General features: G+C 32.9%; 1 protein-coding gene across 1 annotated transcript in view; it reads right to left on the reverse strand.

Moving 5' to 3' along the window:
• Positions 1 to 19,679, reverse strand: part of LOC126885351 (uncharacterized) — a 151,854-nt gene that overhangs the window by 70,598 nt on the left and 61,577 nt on the right. The window contains exon 6 of the mRNA XM_050651908.1: positions 16,818 to 17,204. Within this exon, the coding sequence (XP_050507865.1) occupies positions 16,818 to 17,204 (387 nt within the window). The remainder of the gene's footprint in view (positions 1 to 16,817; positions 17,205 to 19,679) is intronic.

Here is a 19,679-nt window from a genome sequence, read left to right on the forward strand (position 1 = left end):
AAAAGCCGCTTAAAACAAAACTAAAGAACCTATGTTTTCATTTCTTTATTATTTGTATGTATTTCTTATCCACTTTTCTTTATTTCATAAGTATGTAGTTACTTTGTGTTTATTATATTCAATATGAATGCAAACAATTGATTTTTTAATACAATGAACATAAATTACATAAGTTACATAAATTACATCTGGTTTGTAATTTTTGGGTAATTTTACACGTGTAACTTACAATTTCTGAAATTACACGTAATTTCACATCGCTATATACAGTGCATTTGTTTGTACTGACAACCAATGCGTCGAAAAATTGCTACTTGGGATGTCTCTTCTTTCAACTATCGCACAGCACACTGACCGCCTGAAATATTCTATAACTTTTTCATACCCTCTCATGAACCATGCTAAAGGCATTCCTGGGTGCTTAAGGTTATCGTATTAGTTTACACAATTTCATTGGTTATAAACAAATATGGTGAGGGATTCCCTCATAGCGCGTGTAATGGCGGGTTAACCATGGTATTCTTCTTCTCACAATTCCTCGCTTTCCGAATACTTTACCTTGAAGGGCTACCTTTAATAATCTGTATTTAGTGCCGCTTCTCATTATGTGTTAGAGATAATCTAACTTTCTCCTTTTAATGGTATACATCACCTCTCTTTTTTTCCCCATTTTTCGTAATACGGTCTCGTTGGTTACCTTGTCCGTCCATGAATTCTATCCTACTGCATGGATTTTAATGAGATTTTGAAAATAGCCTCGACTTATCTCCTAATTCAAAGTCTACCCTATATACTATGGCGCTTTTTATCTTTATGGCGGTTCCCATCCCTTCTTGAGGTTGGACAATTGTTTGCTTAAAATAACTACGGAAATCACTAGAGAACCTAATTATAAGCAAAAACTGTTTTTTATTTTTTTTTATTTTATAATTTTTTTATTAAAAATTGACCATTTTCATTGAAGCGTAACACCTTTTGGAACGGTTCTTTGCGAATACCTTAAAAACTATGCATCTAACTAAAAAAAAAAAAAATAGATAAATCATTTTTGTAGCTTATAAAAAAAACAAAGAGATTCGTTTTTTCACAAGTCTTCTAGTTGTAATAGAAAAAGAGATATAGCAGGTGAAAAGAGTTTGTTTTTTTGGTTCATGCTCAAATCAGTGTATTTAATTTGAAATAACAGAGAAACGGTAAATTGTAGGTGTATAATGTTACCAATATCCTTTGTGGTGCTTGAACAGATCTTTACAATGAGCAATATTAAATCTCGATTACATTTAAACTAAACGACATATGCTGCAAAAAATATTGAGGACTAATATATTTTAAGAAAAAATAATAAGTATATTAATCCCCTCATCCACCAGAATTTAAATGCATCGATTTCCTTCCACAATACCTTTTATTATAGTGTTATTTCTATGTTCAAAAAGTTGGGCGGGTTTAAAAATGAATTGTTTTTGAAAAAAAAAAAAATAAAATCAAATTATAGAGCGCATTTTTAAAATTTCTTAAATATCTTCCTTCTTCCCCATGTAACTTGAAAATGATAAGAGATATAGTAAAAAAAAACAAGAATTTTATTTAAAAAACCCTACATTTTGGTATTGTATCTTTTTTCGTATCTGTTATCATTTTCGAGTTACATGGAGAAAAGTAGATTTTTAAGAAAATTTAAAAATGCGCTCTATAATTTGATCTTATTTTTTTTTCTTCAAAACCAGTCATTTTAAACCCATCTAACTTTTTGAACATAGAAATAATACTATAGTACTTAAAGGATGTTGTAAAACGAAAACAATCTTCTTCTTCTTAACGTGCCCTATTAAGCCCCCTGAACGTTGACGATTAACATGGCGAAACTGCCTCGAGCTATTCTAAATATGTAGTTGTTCTGCTTTCGTTATTCCTGTCCACTCCCGGATATTCTTTAACCAAGAGATCTGATTTCTACCAATTCCTCTGCGTCCTTCGATTTTACCCATCATAATAAGTTGAAGAATATTATACCGATCTCCCCTTACTACGTGTCCAAAATAGGCCATCTTTCTATATTTGATGTTATCAAGCAGCTCGCGGGCAGCAAACAATGCATTTAAATTCTGGTGGATGAGGGGTTAAATATATTTATAATTTTTTTCTTAAAATCAATCAATTTTTTGGAGCAGACCTCGCTTAGTTTGAATGTAATCGACCTCTAATATTGCTCATTTTAGAGGCCCTTTCAAGCTCTAAAAAAAGGTATTGGTAGCATTATACACATAAAGTCAACCGTTTCTTTGACATTTTAAGTTGAATACACCGATTTGAGCATGCTCCAAAAAACAAACTCATTTCACCTATCATATCGTTCGTTTAATTCTATAGGGGCGTATCTCAAAATGTGGCTAAATCAAACTACGGATGCCATTGTGTTCCATGTAGTGCCACCTATCGTTCAATCTAAAAAACTAGCTTCTATCTAACTCCCACGCATAGATTTGAATATATGGGTCTCTATCGAAATAAACGATCTTTAACGAAAATTTATTTCTATACAGAGCGTATTAGTGTTGCGTCTGCCTTCGAAGTGAGTGCTGGTGTACGAGCTGTCGCATTGCAAAGAAGTAGCTGTGTTGATACAAAAGAGCGAGCCAGTACGACGACATAATTTGAGACTAGACAGCCATATTTCGAAATACAGGTATATAGAAGTAAATTTTTTTAATTTTTTAATATGTAATGCGTAAAGTGGCAGTATGGAATTAAAACGAAACTCTGTTTCTGTGCATAAATAAAAATATGGCAATATAGAATTAAGGTATAATATCATTCAGAGGTCGCTTTTGGAATTCCGATAGTGTTGTGTTAAATATCTAACACTTTTTATATGCCATTTCTGCCTCATTTTAATATGAATTTGTATAGAATTAAAAAGCTTCAGATTGCTTCGAAGTAAACCATATTGTGTCTGCATAGAATTAAAAAATCCCAATGTGATATGTAAATATTTGCAATCAAAAGAAAAATATAGGTACTGTATTGTTTTTCACGAAAATGAATTCGACAATGAAACGTAAAAGAATAAACTTAAATAAAGATGGAAGAAGTCGTCGCATATTAGGTCTACTTAAAACAACACAAGTAAGTTTTTGACCGTTTTTGTAGTGACTTTGATGTTATGTAAGAATTTGTTAGTCATGAAATTAATTTTTGACCATGCAACGAGATTGAAACTATTTCAAGAGTTTTGGGATCAAGGTGACATAAATTTACAAAGAATATACCTTACTTCATGTACGATAGAAGTGACACCAATGTACACGTACAGCAACACAGAAACGCCCAGAAATCCGAATAAAGCTTATCATCTTACAGTGAAAGGTATTAAAGTGAGAGTATGCAAGCAGTTCTTTCTCAACATTTTAGACATTTCTGAAAAATGATTCGCACTGCTTTAGCAAAGAAGTCTTCATCTGGTACAGTCACGAAAGATATGCGTGGACGTCACGAAAATCATCACACCATCAACCCCGTTCTAATAGAAGACATCAAGAGGCACATAAATTCAATCCCACGAGTGGAATCCCATTATTTGAGAGCTTCCACTTCTCGTGAATATATAGATGGGAGCAAAACAGTGGCTGACCTCTATCGAGATTTTAAACAACAAGAAACTGAACATAAGGAAGCAGGCACCTATCATACATATTATCACGTGCTCAACAAAGAATTCAATATTTCATTTCATACCCCTAAAAAAGATCAATGCGACCTTTGTGTCGCATATGGTAATGCAGATCAATCAAGTCGAGAAGAAATGGATAAGAAATATGGCAAACATCATGAAGAGAAACTGGCTTGCAGATTGCAAAAAGAAGCGGACAGACTAGGCATAACCCCAAAAAATAAAGTAGTAGTTTACGACCTGCAAACAGTGTTCCAGTGTCCCAATGGTGATGTGTCTTCATTCTATTATAAATGTAAGCACAGTTCGTACAATTTCACAATGACGGAGTTGTCAAACCCACAACAGAGCAAGTCGGCGTACGGCGATGTCCACTGTTTTTTGTGGACTGAGGTCACAGCTAAACGCGGTGCGAATGAAATTGGATCCTGTGTGCTCCAATATTTGAAAAAATGCAGTGATCAAAGTCAGGAACCTTTGGACATAATATTCTTATCTGATAACTGCTGCGGACAACAGAAGAACAAATTTGTCATTACTGCCTACAGGTTTGCCGTCCTAAACTACAATATTAAATCAATTACACATAAATTTATGATCACCGGTCACACACAGAACGAAGCCGATAACGTTCATAGTCTCATCGAAAAACAAATAAAGCGTAATTTGAAATCTGGCCCCATCTATTATACACCGGAGCAGTATGTAACATTGATAAAAAATTCGCGAAAAACTGAAAAACCATTCATGGTACATGAATTATCGTGTGAAAGTTTCTATAATTTAAAAAGTTTACAAGAGGAGTGGGGGGAGTAATTTCAGCAAAAACAAAAGTGACAATGTAGTAAAATGTAACAACATTAAAGTAATTAAGGTCGAAAAAACAATCCATCATCGTTTGTTTACAAAGAATCTCACAACGCAGAAAATTATGAAGAAGTTGTTGTGAGAAGCTTTAAAGCAAAAAAACTGAAGCCTCTGGAAACTCTAAATTTGCAGCCTGCGTACTTGCAAAGAATTCCACTATCGGAACACAAAAAAAACTGATCTAAGAGACCGTCTCAATAAAAATCCTATCCCGGACTTTTATGCACATTACTATAATGACATACTGCAAATAGAATAGGTAACAACAAGATTAATTCACGAAACAAAAACAAATTATTAATTAAGAAAACATTTGTATCGGAATTAATATTTCCTTGTTTATTTTTTTTAGTTACTAAGTTCTAAATAAATGTTTATTTTTCAGCTTGGTTTTTTATTTATATTGAAAATATAAACTTGTAAAAGATAAAACACCACATGCTATTTCACATAACTTGAGTACTTTTTAATTCAATAGAGACCCAAATTTTAATGCAAATAGAAAATTTTATTTTAATTTTAATTCTATGAAGACATTTCTCATTATAATATAAAAGTCGAAATTAATTTATGGTTCTAGAGGGACACATTTCTTCATAATGAGTTATTTGGTCATTTCTTATTAATTCAATACTGACGGATATCGCAATGAGACACACCTGCTTCAAACAATTTTATTTCAATAGAGGTACATACAAAATAGTGGCCAATGTTCTTATTACATTTTTAATTCAATAGAGACGTATAATACATTATTTGATTTTAATCGAAAAAAAAAGACTACTTTGAATTAAGACATAAATTTTTTTCTTACCGTATTTTATAGAACAATTCTCATACTTAACAATCAAGAAAAAATTTTAGGAATAGGTGTTTTATAAACAAAAATAATAATTTTTAAAGAAAGCATGGCTGACACGCAAAAGCGTTTTTTGCGATTTCCCAACAAGTTAAGTTTTTGACATACGTCCCTATAGAATTAGACGTGCGATATATCTTTTTTATATTATAACTAGAAGATTTATAAAGCAATGGATCTCTTTGTTTTCTTATAAGCTACAAAAATATTTTATCCAGTTTTTTTAATTAGATGCATAGTTTTTAATGTGTTCGCAAAAAACCGTCCAAAAAGGTGTTATGTTTCAATGAAAATGGTCAATTTTCAACAACGAGTAACTCAAAAATATTTATTGAGTTTTCAAAAAAAAATTATTTATTAAACAGTTTATCCTTAAAATTAAGTTATCTAACCACTCATGTCATTTTTCAATGAAAATGGCCAATTTTCAACCTGGAACAACTCAAAAAGTGTTGAGTTGTCAAAAAAAAGTTATAAAACAGCTTGTGCTTAGAATTAGGTCACCTAACCACTTCTGTAGTTATGTTAACCAAAAAATGTTCCACCCCTTGAAGGTGTGGGAACCGCTCTTAAGATAAACCGCCATAGGATATAGGGTAGACTTTGTTAATTAAGCTTTTCCACATTTACTGTGAAAATATCAAGTAAATCGATCTCGTAGGATATAATTCAGAGCCCAATACCCTAACTGACTGCCCTATTACAGATGAGACGCTATCCGTCACACATTGGCATCCAACGTGCTTCGATGAGGGAATTTTACAGTTTATAATTTACGTCCCATCTGCTCAGCTAAAGTTCCAACGAGAATGGTTTCCTTCGTACCCCAATCAGAGTAAACATGTAAATCTAAAATGAGTAACCATTTTCAAGTTCGTTTCAACACGAAACTACAGCCGCATCATTATTCCAGTTCAATCAGAGAGTGCAGCAAGCACCTCTACCGGTTTCGAAACTTATTAGTTTCTCATCATGAGGCACATATGCTGCTCTCTCTGTCCCAACTAGGACAAACCCCGACATGCAGTTGTCACGGATTGCAACGAACGAAATGGCAGGGATGCCCTAGCGGCAACTGTAGTGGCATATAAAACAACATAAGGCTATTCTACATCCCACCAGAATGAAAACAATGGGAACCTTCTCTGGTTACACCTCCGAGGCTTCTACAATTTGCAAGCCATACGGATGCTGAGACTAAGGAAGATAAGGGAATTCTACAATTTACAATTCACGTCCCATCTGCTCAGCGCGGTAAAGTTCCAACGAGAATGGTTCCCTTCATACTCCAATCCGAGTAAATATAAATCATAAATGAATAACAATTTTCAATTTCGTTACAAAACGAAAATACAGCCGAACCATATTCTAGTCCAATCAGAGTTTTCAATCTAATAGCACATAAAAGAATATCAAAAAATCTTACTCTACATCCTACCGAATTGAAAACAATGGGAACCTTCTCTGGTTACACCTCCGAGGCTTTTACAATTTGCAAGCCATAACGGATGCTGAGACTAAGGAAGATGAGGGAATTTTACAATTTATAATTCACGTCCCATCGGCTCAGAACGGTAAAGTATAAATTTTATAAATTGTAAAATTTCCTCATCTTCTTTAGTCTCAGCATCCGTTATGGCTTACAACTAGGTGTTACCAGAGAAGGTTCCCATTGTTTTCAGTCTGGTAGAATGTGGAACAGCATTTTTTGGTGTTGTTTTATGTGCCATTAGATTGAAAACTTAGTCTTTTGCTAGCAGTTGCCGCTAGAGCATCCCTGCCATTTCGTTCGTTGCAATTCGTGACTGCATATGTTGCAGAGAGAGCGGCATATGTTGCCTGATGAGAGACTAATAAGTTTCGAAACCAGTAGGGGTGCTTGCTGCACTCTCTGATTGAACTGGAATAATAATGCGGCTGTAGTTTCATGTTGCAACGAAATTGAAAATGGTTATTCATTTTTGATTTATCAACTGACTTCACAGAGCGCTACATCGAAATTTTTCAAATCGAAGTTATTTAGATAAGCACAAATTTGAAACAGCATTTCTAGATTTAATTGAGGTAAAGCTCTATTATACTAAAATGAGTATATTTATTACAGAACTTCTTTCTACTGCAGACTTCAGTTTATGTGTAAGTATCTCTATAACTTCTTTAGACTACGGAAACATTGCACAATATCTGTTAATATAGTGCAATGACTGGATTACTGACTTATTTGTTAGATATAATGCGAGCAGTTGGTTATTAAAGATATGTCTGAGGATTGTGTACAACAGTGGCGTGATGGCCCTATAAATGAATCGGTGCAATCACCGAAAGGCCGCGGCGAAAATTCTCTTAAGGCTGGACAAATGGGTTTTCACAGAAATTTTTAGATGTAACAAAAAAAAATATTTTTTTTTAATTGTGAAATATAGTTTAAGTAAATCAATAAGACTCTATAGTGTATATGTTATAGTCAAAGCCCGAATTTCAGGTACTAGGTTTGACTAGGCAATCCTCAGGTCTGACTGACGGTGTTAGTCAAAGCTCGAAATAAAGTTACAGTTTCGGCCTTTGACTAGTCAAACCTAGGAGAGATTAAGTTGGTCAGGCAAAGGTCGAAATTTAATTTTATGAAATCGGGGTTTGACTGGTCAAACCCCGATCAGCTATTAAAATGTCGTAATTTGTTAGATTAGGTTTAATAAAACGTCATTTTTTAATTTTAATATTTATTATTTTTATATTGACGTGATTAAAATAAAAAAAATAGTGTTTATTCTCACATGTTGAGGCATTATGGCATTCAGAGTTGCACAATACCTTAGACCTTTTTTACACTTACATAATTTTGAAGAGCATTTCTTATTGCAGTAGCATTTTATAAAGCCTTGTCCTCCAAATTTAGAATCTTTTGTACTAATTTCTCTTAGAGACAGCTTAACGTCTGGGACATCTTCGAAATTAAGAAAATTCGCTTTGCATTCTATTAGATTTCTTGAAAAAAGAATGTTTATTGTTCCGTATTTCGTACCAACTCTATATAAACCGTCAATTGTTTTAGCTTTTATGATACCCAAAATATTTCGAGTATCTCCTTTGGCTATATCAAAGCTGGGGATAGATAATGGGTGCGTTCGGACGACCACAGCGGCTGGAGAGCTGAGCCAGCAGTAGCTATCAGACGTTACCGCTGGAAGTCAGCCGCTGAGAGATTTACTAAGGCTACGGCTCCACGGGCTGGAAATTGACGCTAGCAGTAGCCGCAAAACGAACTTAAGGTTCCACGGAACGGAATAGGAATAGCCGAACTGAACCGACTACGCACAAGTCCTGTAGTCGGTACAGTTCGGCTATTCCTATTCCGTTCTGCGGAACCTTAAGTTCGTTTTGCGGCTACTGCTAGCGTCAATTTCCAGCCCGTGGAGCCGTAGCCTAAGCTTTCCCTATCACGGCTGGATTGGATACAACCACAACCACTCAGCCGATTTCTGCTGACAGTCAGCCGCTATGGTCGTCCGAACGCACCCATTGTTATACAGACAGGACAGTAAAGATTAAAATACATATAGGAAAGGCGCTGAAGGTCTTCATGCCCAGGTTTACGCTAAGAAACAATTAAGCGAAAAAAAAATTTCCTCCAATTTCGATCGGAAAAACTGTAACAACACCCATCCCAGCTTTGATAGAGCCAAAGGAGACGCTCAAAATATTTTGAGTATCACACAAGATAAAACAATTCACGGTTTATAATAGAGTTGGTACGAAATACGGAACTATAAACAAACTTGTTTCAAGAAATCAAATAAGTAATCAATAAAGAGAATGCAAAGAGAATTTTCTTAATTTCGAAGATGTTGTTTTGAAGAAATGCTCTTCAAAAATGTAAAAAGTGTAACATATTGTGCAACGCTAAATGCCATCATGCCTCAACATGTGAGAATAAACACTATTTTTTTTTATTTTAATTACGATAATATAAAAATAATAAACATTAAAATTAAAAAATGACGTTTTATTAAACCTAATCTAACAAATTACGACATTTTAATAGCTGATCGGGATTTGACTAGTCAAACCCCGATTTCATAAAATTAAATTTCGACCTTTGCCTGACCAACGTAGTCTCTCCTAGGTTTGACTAGTCAAAGGCCGAAACTGTAATTTATTTCCGTCTTTGACTAAGACCGGCAGTCAGACCTGAGGATTGCCTAGTCAAACCTAGGAGTGCCTGAAATTCGGGCTTTGACTATAAACATATACACATAATAAATACATAGATTGCTACTTATAATATTATTTATTTTCATACTTACTTATACATATTTATTTATAAACCAGTAAGGATCTGTTTTTAGGTTGATGTGAGAGGTGGCATTCATATTTTTGCGGATGAAGTTAGGTGATAACTTCGTTAATAATCATTGAATTATGCTCCTTCTCAAATATGCCCGGAACATAAGCTAATTAAATTTTCTATCAGATGCAATTGGTTAAACATGTCCTAATTTATCACCCTTGCTTCAAAATAGCAATAAATATAAAATAAGGGGCAAAACAAGCCTGTCTTTATGCAATGATTTTCCGTCACTTAGGTTACACTTGAAATCTTCCTAATTCGCTTAGAAAATTTTTGTAATGTAACCGTACACCAAATTTCATTAAAATTGACTTACTAGATTTTGCATAATAATTTTACCATCTAAACTTTTTTAAAAAATTAAAATTTTTTAAAATCTTGCACAACAAACACTAGAACATACAAAGCTTTGTCAATTTTTTTACATATAAAGAAGTACTTCATCTATCTAATGCACTTTACAGAATTGAAATCGGATTATTTATGCAGCCTCAGCAATGTTTTAAGGTTATAAACAATTTTTTCGCTTATAAACAAATTAGTGCTGTGTTCAGGAGGGGGTGCTACGGGCTCCTTTATTTAGATGGACTTACCCAAGTTTTTTATGTATTTTGACCCCTATAACACGAATTTTTTGGGTAACAGTTGTTCCGGATGTCGATAAGATTGTTACAAAGAACTTGAGGAATTACATAACATCGATTTTTCGCAAAATAAAACATTTTTTTGTATTTCTTGGGTAATTCTAAGCAAAAAATGTTCTTACATGTTTTTTAGTAGGATGCATAGTTTTCGAGATAATGCGGTGGAACTTTAAAAAAATCGAGAAATTGTAATTTCCGAACGCGAATAACGTTTGATTAAAAATAAAATAGCAATTCTGCTGACAGCATTTGAAAGTTTAAGTCAAATTATACCGGATTTAATTATTTGCATTGCTAAAAATTAATTTTTTTATTATTAAACAAAGCTATTTGTTTATAAGCCAAAAAATTGTTTATAAAAAAACATTGCTGAGGCCCCTTAAATAATCCGATTTTAATTCTGTAAAGTGTATTAGATAGGTAGAGCACCTCTTTATGTGTAAAAAATTAGCCAACTTCTAAATGGTCTACTTTTTGTTCAGAAATATTTTAAAAAATTTGAACTTTTTTAAAAACAATTAGATTGCAAATTTATTATGCAAAATTTATTATAGTCCTATCGCCAGGGGGGGTACAACGGCCTCCTTAATTCAGATGGACTTACCCAAGTTTTTTTTATATATTTTGACCCGTAGAATACGAATTTTTTGGGTAACAGTTGATCCGGATGTCGATAAGATTGTTATAGACAAAGAACTTGAGGAATTACATAACAGCGATTTCTCGCAAAACAAAACATCTTTTTGTATTTTTTGGGTCATTTTAAGCAAAAAATATTCCTACAAGTTTTTTCGTAGAATGCATAGTTTTCGAGATAACCGCGGTTGAACTTTCAAAAAATAGAAAAATTGCAATTTTTGAACCCGAATAACTTTTGATTAAAAAATAAAGTAGCAATTCTGCTTAACGCATTTGAAAGTTTAATTCAAATTATATCGGTTTTGATTATTTGCATTGCTAAAAATTAATTTTTTTATTGTTAAACTAATCTATAAACACATAGTGTTTCCCGTGCCGAATACATGCGTTTTAACGCATGCTACGTAGAAATTGCCTCGCTTGCACTCGTAGCTACTCTACCTACTCGTTCGATTTTAAATGAGAAATCATTGAAAACATCACTCACATACTAGGTGTTTAGAGCTTTGATTAACAATAAAATAATAAATTTCTAGCAATGCAGATAATCAAAACCGATATAATTTGACTAAACTTTCAAATGCGGTAAGCAGAATTGCTACTTTATTTTTTAATCAAAAGTTATTCGGTTTCAAAAATTACAAATTTTCGATTTTTTGAAAGTTCAACCGCGGTTATCTCGAAAACTATGCATTCTACGAAAAAACTTGTAGAAATATTTTTTGCTTAAAATGACCCAAAAAATACAAAAAGATGTTTTGTTTTGCGAGAAATCGCTGTTATGTAATTCCTCAAGTTCTTTGTCTATAACAATCTTATCGACATCCGGATCAACTGTTACCCAAAAAATTCGTATTCTGCGGGTCAAAATATATAAAAAAAACTTGGGTAAGTCCATCTGAATTAATGAGGCCGTTTTACCCCCCTGGCGACAGGACTATTAGGTCGATTTTAATTAAATTCTGTACACGATTTAAGTATATTACAAAGAATTTCCTAAGCGAATTACTAAGGTTCTAAGTGCCACCAAAGTGGTTAAAAAATATTGAATAACAACAGACTTATTTTGCCCCCTTGCTTTGTATTTATTGCTATGTTGCAGAAAAGGTAATACCTTAAGACATTTTTTACCAGTCGTATATCATACAAAATTCAATTATCTTTATTTTATTTCTCTACGACTTTGTTCCAAAACGAATCGTTCTAAAGTTATAAGCAAAGAAAGCAGAAAATAATCGATGTTTTTTGAAATTTTTAAATATTTTAATTTTTTTATTAATGTTCCGGGCATATTTGAGAAGGAGCATAAGTAATTTATTATTACTGAAGGTGTCACCTAACAACTTTATCTGCAAAAATCCGAATGCCACCTCTCACATCCAAAAATAGACGTTTTTTCGCAGATCCTTACTGGTCTATTATGGTTTCATTCATTTATTTATTCATACATTTTTATGGTTTTTGAAATTTCTTCAAACATATATGTACTCTGCAGAATAAAAAATTGAAAAACGTCTTAAAATTTTTGACCGAATTATTGGAAGTATCGAAAAACGATTTGATCAAGACAAATCAAATCGTTTTATGATGATAATAGCATTCTACATCCTAGAAATTTTGATACAATAAAAAATGGTACACCTCTGACGGCATTTAAATAATTTACTGAAAAAATAAGAAATTGTTATCCTACCATATCTGCGGGTGCAGTGAGAGAAGAAAACGTGGATTTGGCTGATAAATGCATTGTATTAAAAATAGTACTTTGTAAAATACTGAGATTATAGAAGATCGAGTTAATGATGAATAATGTTCAGTCTACAGAAAATATGATAAATCATAATTGTTAATCTAAGTGATAATGAACATGAAGTACTAAGGGAGAATGTAGAAAAATATTGAACATAAAACATAATGAAAATATAGTGATGTTGAAAAAATAACTATTCGTTACAAAGTACTGGTTACTTACGAATACCGAAAGTAACGATTACTATACAGAGAGGCAAATCGTTACTTTGATTACTCTGATTACTTCGTTACTTCGTACCAATCGTATCAAAACTAGTAACGACTATTGTATCTACTTTGATTATTTGGATTACTCTGATTACTTCGTTACTTCATACCAATCGTAGTAGAGCGAGTAACGACAATTGTATCTACTTTGATTACTTTGATTACTCTGATTACTTCGTACCAATCATATCAAAGCGAGTAACGACTATTATATCTATTTTGATTACCCTGATTACTCTGATTACTTCGTACTTCGTGAAGGTCGTTATTATATCGGAATGACTATACAAAATACCTACCTACTGAGAAATACGATTCTCGATATGATTACCGGTACTCAAATGCAAAAGTAACAAAAGTAATCATAGTAATCAAATCATTTTTGTACCTTAAACAGATCGGTCATAGTTATTTTGGAATACCTATACAAAATAGCTACCTACTGAGGTAGCTATATCTACTTTGATTACTCTGATTACTTCATACTTCGTGAATGTCGTTATTATATCGGAATGACTATACAAAATACCTACCTACTGAGAAATACGATTCTCGATATGATTACCGGTACTCAAATGCAAAACTAACAAAAGTAATCATAGTAATCAAATCATTTTTGTACCTTAAACAGATCGGTCGTAATTATTTTGGAATACCTATACAAAATAGCTACCTACTGAGGTAGCTATATCTACTTTGATTACTCTGATTACTTCGTACTTCGTGAAGGTCGTTATTATATCGGAATGACTATACAAAATACCTACCTACTGAGAAATACGATTCTCGATATGATTACCGGTACTCAAATGCAAAAGTAACAAAAGTAATCATAGTAATCAAATCATTTTTGTACCTTAAACAGATCGGTCGTAGTTATTTTGGAATATCTATACAAAATAGCTACCTACTGAGGTAGCTATATCTACTTTGATTACTCTGATTACTTCGTACTTCGTGAAGGACGTTATTATATGGGAATGACTATACAAAATACCTACCTACTGAGAAATACGATTCTCGATATGATTACCGGTACTCAAATGCAAAAGTAACAAAAGTAATCATAGTAATCAAATCATTTTTGTACCTTAAACAGATCGGTCGTAGTTATTTTGGAATACCTATACAAAATAGCTACCTACTGAGAAATACGATTCTAGATATGATTACCGATACTCAAATACAAAAGTAACAAAAATAATCATAGTAATCAAAGTAACGAATACTGTAAATGATTATTTTATACAAAATACCTACCTACTGAGAAATACGATTCTCGATATGATTACCGGTACTCCAATACAAAAGTAACAAAATTAATAATAGTAATCAAATAATGAATACTGTAAATGATTACTTTATACAAAATACCTACCTACTGAGAAATACGATTCTCGATATGATTACCGGTACTCAAATACAAAAGTAGCAAAAGTAGTCATAGTAATCAAAGTAACGAATACTGTAAATGATTACTTTATACAAAAGTAACGATTTGTAATAAATAGTCCAAGTAATGAAGCTTCGAATAGAACATTTTACAGAATGGATGGATTTGCTTGAAAATTTGAGAATAAGTAGTGGATAGTCCAAGGATCAAAATCTATATGATGTCGAAAGGCGCTTTTACCATGGGGGTGGTTGCCACCCCATCTCGGGGTGGAGATTTTTTATTAGACCGCAAAAGTTGGTAAAAACATTTATTCTAAGCAAAAAACGTTCTATACATTTTTTTGATAAAATCAATACTTTTTCATTTATTCGCTATCGAAAGTGTTAGTTTTATATCGAAGAAATAAATGTTTTTAATCAGTTTTCTGCTAATAACTCAAAAAGTTTTCGTTTTATCAAAACAACTTTGCTTAATAAAAATGTACCTTTTGAAAAAATAAACAAATCTGGTTTTTTAAATTTTTTTTAAAACCAATAGTAATCGAGCTATACTTTTTTATGTTAGCTCTTCTTCGTCAAATGCTAAATATTGTAGATTCAAAGTCAAACGACGGGAAACCTATGCATTTTTCGAGGATAACTTATTCAAACTAATTTAAAGTGTTTAAAAATATCTATCTCTAGAAATAAAAAAAGTCTCTAGCTCAAAAATTAAATAACTTATAATGAAAAGAATGTAAGTCCCTATTTTTTTCGGCAAAAAATTTATCGGAAACAACCCCCTTATCACCAGCCTAATTAACATTAGTCACTGGCCCTATTTTGCCTTCTTTATTTATGTATTATTAATAGGTTCTAGAAGTTTGACTGGCTTAAAATTATTAGTTTTTAATAAAATGGAGTTAAAAGCGAATAATTAATTTTTGTAGTTTGGTAAAAAATGCCCTTTTCTTCGGAATAGAAAGATTAGCATCAGAGATAAGAAAAAATGTTTAAATACGAAATTGTAGTTTATTTAATTCCCAAGAAAATGGTTTACAAAAAATTTTCCTACGGTAAAAATTGAGTGAGCTATTGACAATTAAAGCTTGTAATAACATGCAAAAACCACCTTTACCAACCCTTTCAAAGTCACCTCTTTTTGAGACTGAGGACTTTAAAAAGATTTAATATTAACAGCCTTATAGATCTCATAAAAACCTATAAAATTCTTTTTCACCAAACTTTTTAAGATAAAAAATTAAAAGGTTACGGTTAAAAAATCAATATATTTTTTGAAAAAAAGACAAGAGAAATCCAATTGGAAGCATAATAATGTAACTTAGCGGTGTTTTTAATCATTGGCCTTATTCATTCTTCTTTATTAGATTCTTATTAATAGGATCTAGACTTTTGACTGGCTTATAATGATTAGTTTTTAAAAAACTGGAGTCAAAAGTGAATAACGAATTTTTGTAGTTTGGTAAAAAATGTCATTTTCTTCAGAATAGAAAGATTAGCATAAGAGATACGAAAAAATGATTCAATATGAAATTGTAGATTATTTAATTTCCAAGAACTTGGTTTGAAAAAATTTTTTCTGCGGCACAAATTGAGTGAATTGTAAATGAGTATCTATACCAAAAACATTGATTTCTTAGATATAAAACTAACACTTTCGATAGCGAATAAATCGAAAACTATTAATTTTATCAAAAAAAGGTATAGAACATTTTTTGCTTAGAATGAATATTTTTATCAACTTTTGCGGTCAAAATATATTAAAAAATTTCCACCCCGGAGATGGGGTGGCAACCACCCCATGGTAAAAGCGCCTTTCGACATCATATAGATTTTGATCCTTTGACTATCCACTACTTAGTCTCAAATTTTCAAGCAAATCGATCCATTCTGTAAAAATTGCGAGGTGAAAAGCTTCAGTTCCTGGACTAAAATACTCGAAAGTAACTATAATCAACATCACTACCGTGTGGTAAAAAAAAGTGTAAAGATTGTATAAGTAACTTGCTGTTACGCTGTTTTGCATAAGTACAACTTATATCAGTGTGCTCATCTAAATTTAAATAGTATAATATAAAGCATTTGTATTAACTCTTTCAACATTAGGTATAGAAATGTTCAGGTACCTTCGGCCCTCGGTAATAATGTAATCTTTCATTCTGCGTTTAAATTTTTCAAAAATACTTAGTTTTCTCAGAACTCGAAAATGAATGCATTTAAATAGCTCTGAAGCCGAAATTTTGCACCTATCTCCTTTAAAATAGTAGGTGGTGAAAATGTCACAGAAATAAAAGATTTTCAATATACTTAAATTTTTTATTGTTCTTATTTTTGCCAATATAGTAAAATAAAGAAATACATATAACCAGTTTTATCAACTGGCTTCACAGAGCGCTACAACAAATTTTTTCAAGTCGGAGTTATTCAGGTAACTACAAATTTGAAGAACGATTTCTAGAGGTAAAACTTTATTATATTCCATAATCAGTTTATTTAATAAAGAACTTCTTTCTTCTGCAGATTTCAGTTTATGTGGAAGTATCTCTATAACTTTTTCATACTCCGGAAACATTGCACAATATCTATCAATACTATGCAAGGACTGGATTACTGATTTCTTTCTTAGATATACTGCGAGCAGTTGGTCATTAAAGATATGTCTGAGGATTGTGTACAAGGAAATATTACTCCCCTCAAATATACAATCTTTCATTTTATCAACAGTATCTTCATATTTATCCCACAAAAATTGTATTGTAAAATCTAAAAAATACAATTCAATTTAATATAAAATTTTTCTTGGTATAAGGTATATTTAATTAAAAAGCCCATAAAAGGGTTCTCTCTCTCTCCTCTCGTTTCTCCATTACTGAGGATCGTGATTTCTTCCAATATTCCTGACAATGTTTCTCCATTGGTCTCTATCTTCAGCTGCTCTAAGAGCTTCGCAGAATGAGTTTCCAGCTGAATGCTTTATTTGGTCAGACCATCTAGTTGGTGATCGTCCTCTTGATCTTCTCCCCGAAACGTTTCCAGAAACAATTAATCTCTCCAAACTGTCGTCACCTCTGCGAACCACGTGACCAAATAATTGCAGAATTCGTTGCAGACATATTGTGGACATCCTTTTTCTAATATTGAGTTGGCTTAGAATGGAAACGTTTGTTCTATGAGCTGTCCAAGGTATGCTCAGCATTCTTCTCCAGCACCACATCTCAAAGGCATCAATTTTTTGGCGCTCGCATGCGCGAAGAGTCCAAGTCTCTGCTCCGTATAGAAATATTGAGAATAGAAGGGCATTCACCAGTCTCATCTTGATATTTTGAGAGATAGATCTGTCTTTCCAAACTTTAGTTAGGCGACTCATCGCATTTTTTGCCATACCAATACGTCTCCGAACTTCTGCTTCACAGTTACCATCGTTAGTTATACGAGACCCGATATACTAGACAAAGGTGTTTACTATCTGGTATTCCTGTAACATGTTAGTCAGTTGAATAGTGTCAAATCTGTCGACCACCATTATTTTTGTCTTAGCTTTATTGATTTTCAGACCAACTCTATTGCTTTCATACTCAACTCTTCGCAGAAGATCAAACATTTCTTGCTCATTTGCTGCTATAAGTGTAGTGTCATCAGCAAATCTTAAATTGGAGATTTTCCTACCAGCTACTCTTACTCCACCGGCCCATCCTTCTAAAACCATCCTCATGACATGTTCACCATAAATGTTAAATAAGTCAGGTGACAACACGCATCCTTGTCTAACACCTCTCTCGGTCTTGAATTGGTTTGAGAACTTCTGAGTTAGTCGCACTGTCGCTATATTAGACTGGTACAGATTTTTAGTAAGTGTCACCAGGTGCATTGGTGTGCCCATTTCTATTAAAATTGACCACAGATTTATCCAGCTTACACAATCAAATGCCTTTTGGTAGTCAACGAAGCATATAATCATAGGTACTTGAAATTCTCTAGACTTTTCAATGAGTTGTCTCAAATTCAGGATTTGTTCCCTTGTACCTTTACCCTTTACAAACCCCGCTTGTTCCTGAGGTATTTGGTAATGTAGATAGGTTTTTAATCTGTTTTTGATGATATGCAACAAGATTTTACTAGCATGTGTTATTAGTGACAGTGTGCGGTAGTTTTCACATCTGGTAGTATTTCCTTTTTTGTGTAGTGGGATATAAATTGAGGTACACCAATCAGATGGCCATTTTCCTGAATTCCAAACAGCGACACAGATAGAATGGATGATATGTAATCCTTTGTCACCTAGTAACTGTAGTATTTCACATGGTATCGAATCAATGCCTGGGGATTTATTTCTCTTTAGTGATTTAATTGCATCTTTGACTTCAGCGAGTAAGACAGTAGGTTCTCTAGGGTAATCAGAAGGCCACTGATTTTCTGCTGATACCTCGTTATTTTTATATAGCTCGCCAAAGTAGTTTCGCCATGTTTCCAATATTTCATCAGTATCGGTCTTTAAATTACCTTCTTTATCTATTACAGACCACGTTTGAGATTTAAATTCTCTGGTAAGAAGTTTGATCTTCTGAAATAAGTCCCTCGGTTCATTTCGACAGGCATGTTCCTCTATCTCTCTGCATATTTGAGAGATGTAATCAGATTTATCTTTGCGGCACTGTTTTCTGATTTCTCTCGATAACGCTCTGTATTCATCGTTTGTTCCGTATCTAGTTTTATGTTCTTTTCTGCGTTGAATCACAGTCCACGTATTATCGGATATCCATGGCTTACGGCCAGTGAAAACCGCTGCCTCACAGTTTTTTGCAGCCTCGATTACCTTATCTTTGAGATAGATCCAAGTGCTCTCAGGGTCACTATCTACTTGGTCTAAAGAAAGAGCATCTTCTAGGTTTTTTTTATAAAAGGGTTACAAATATTAAAAAAAAAACGTTTTCGCTTTGTAACAAGAGCATCATCAGTGTTACCTAAAATAAGTATAACCGTATTAATTAAGACAACCCACGTACCACGTGTGGGAGTCATATGTTGCCTTAATGACATATCCATAGGTATTATATCCATCCTTTCGATTTTATAATGTTTCAATTTATGAAAGACATTTAGTCCATTTTTCTTTGATAAGGTTGGCTATCATCATTGCTATTCTAACTTTGGACACTACAGCCCGAAAGAGTTCAGTTGAGCTGCATCCAAACCATTCTCTGAGATTCAGCCAGGACATTTTTCTCCTACTTATACTGC

This window comes from Diabrotica virgifera, chromosome 5, assembly GCF_917563875.1.
Source record: "Diabrotica virgifera virgifera chromosome 5, PGI_DIABVI_V3a".
NCBI lineage: Eukaryota > Metazoa > Arthropoda > Insecta > Coleoptera > Chrysomelidae > Diabrotica > Diabrotica virgifera.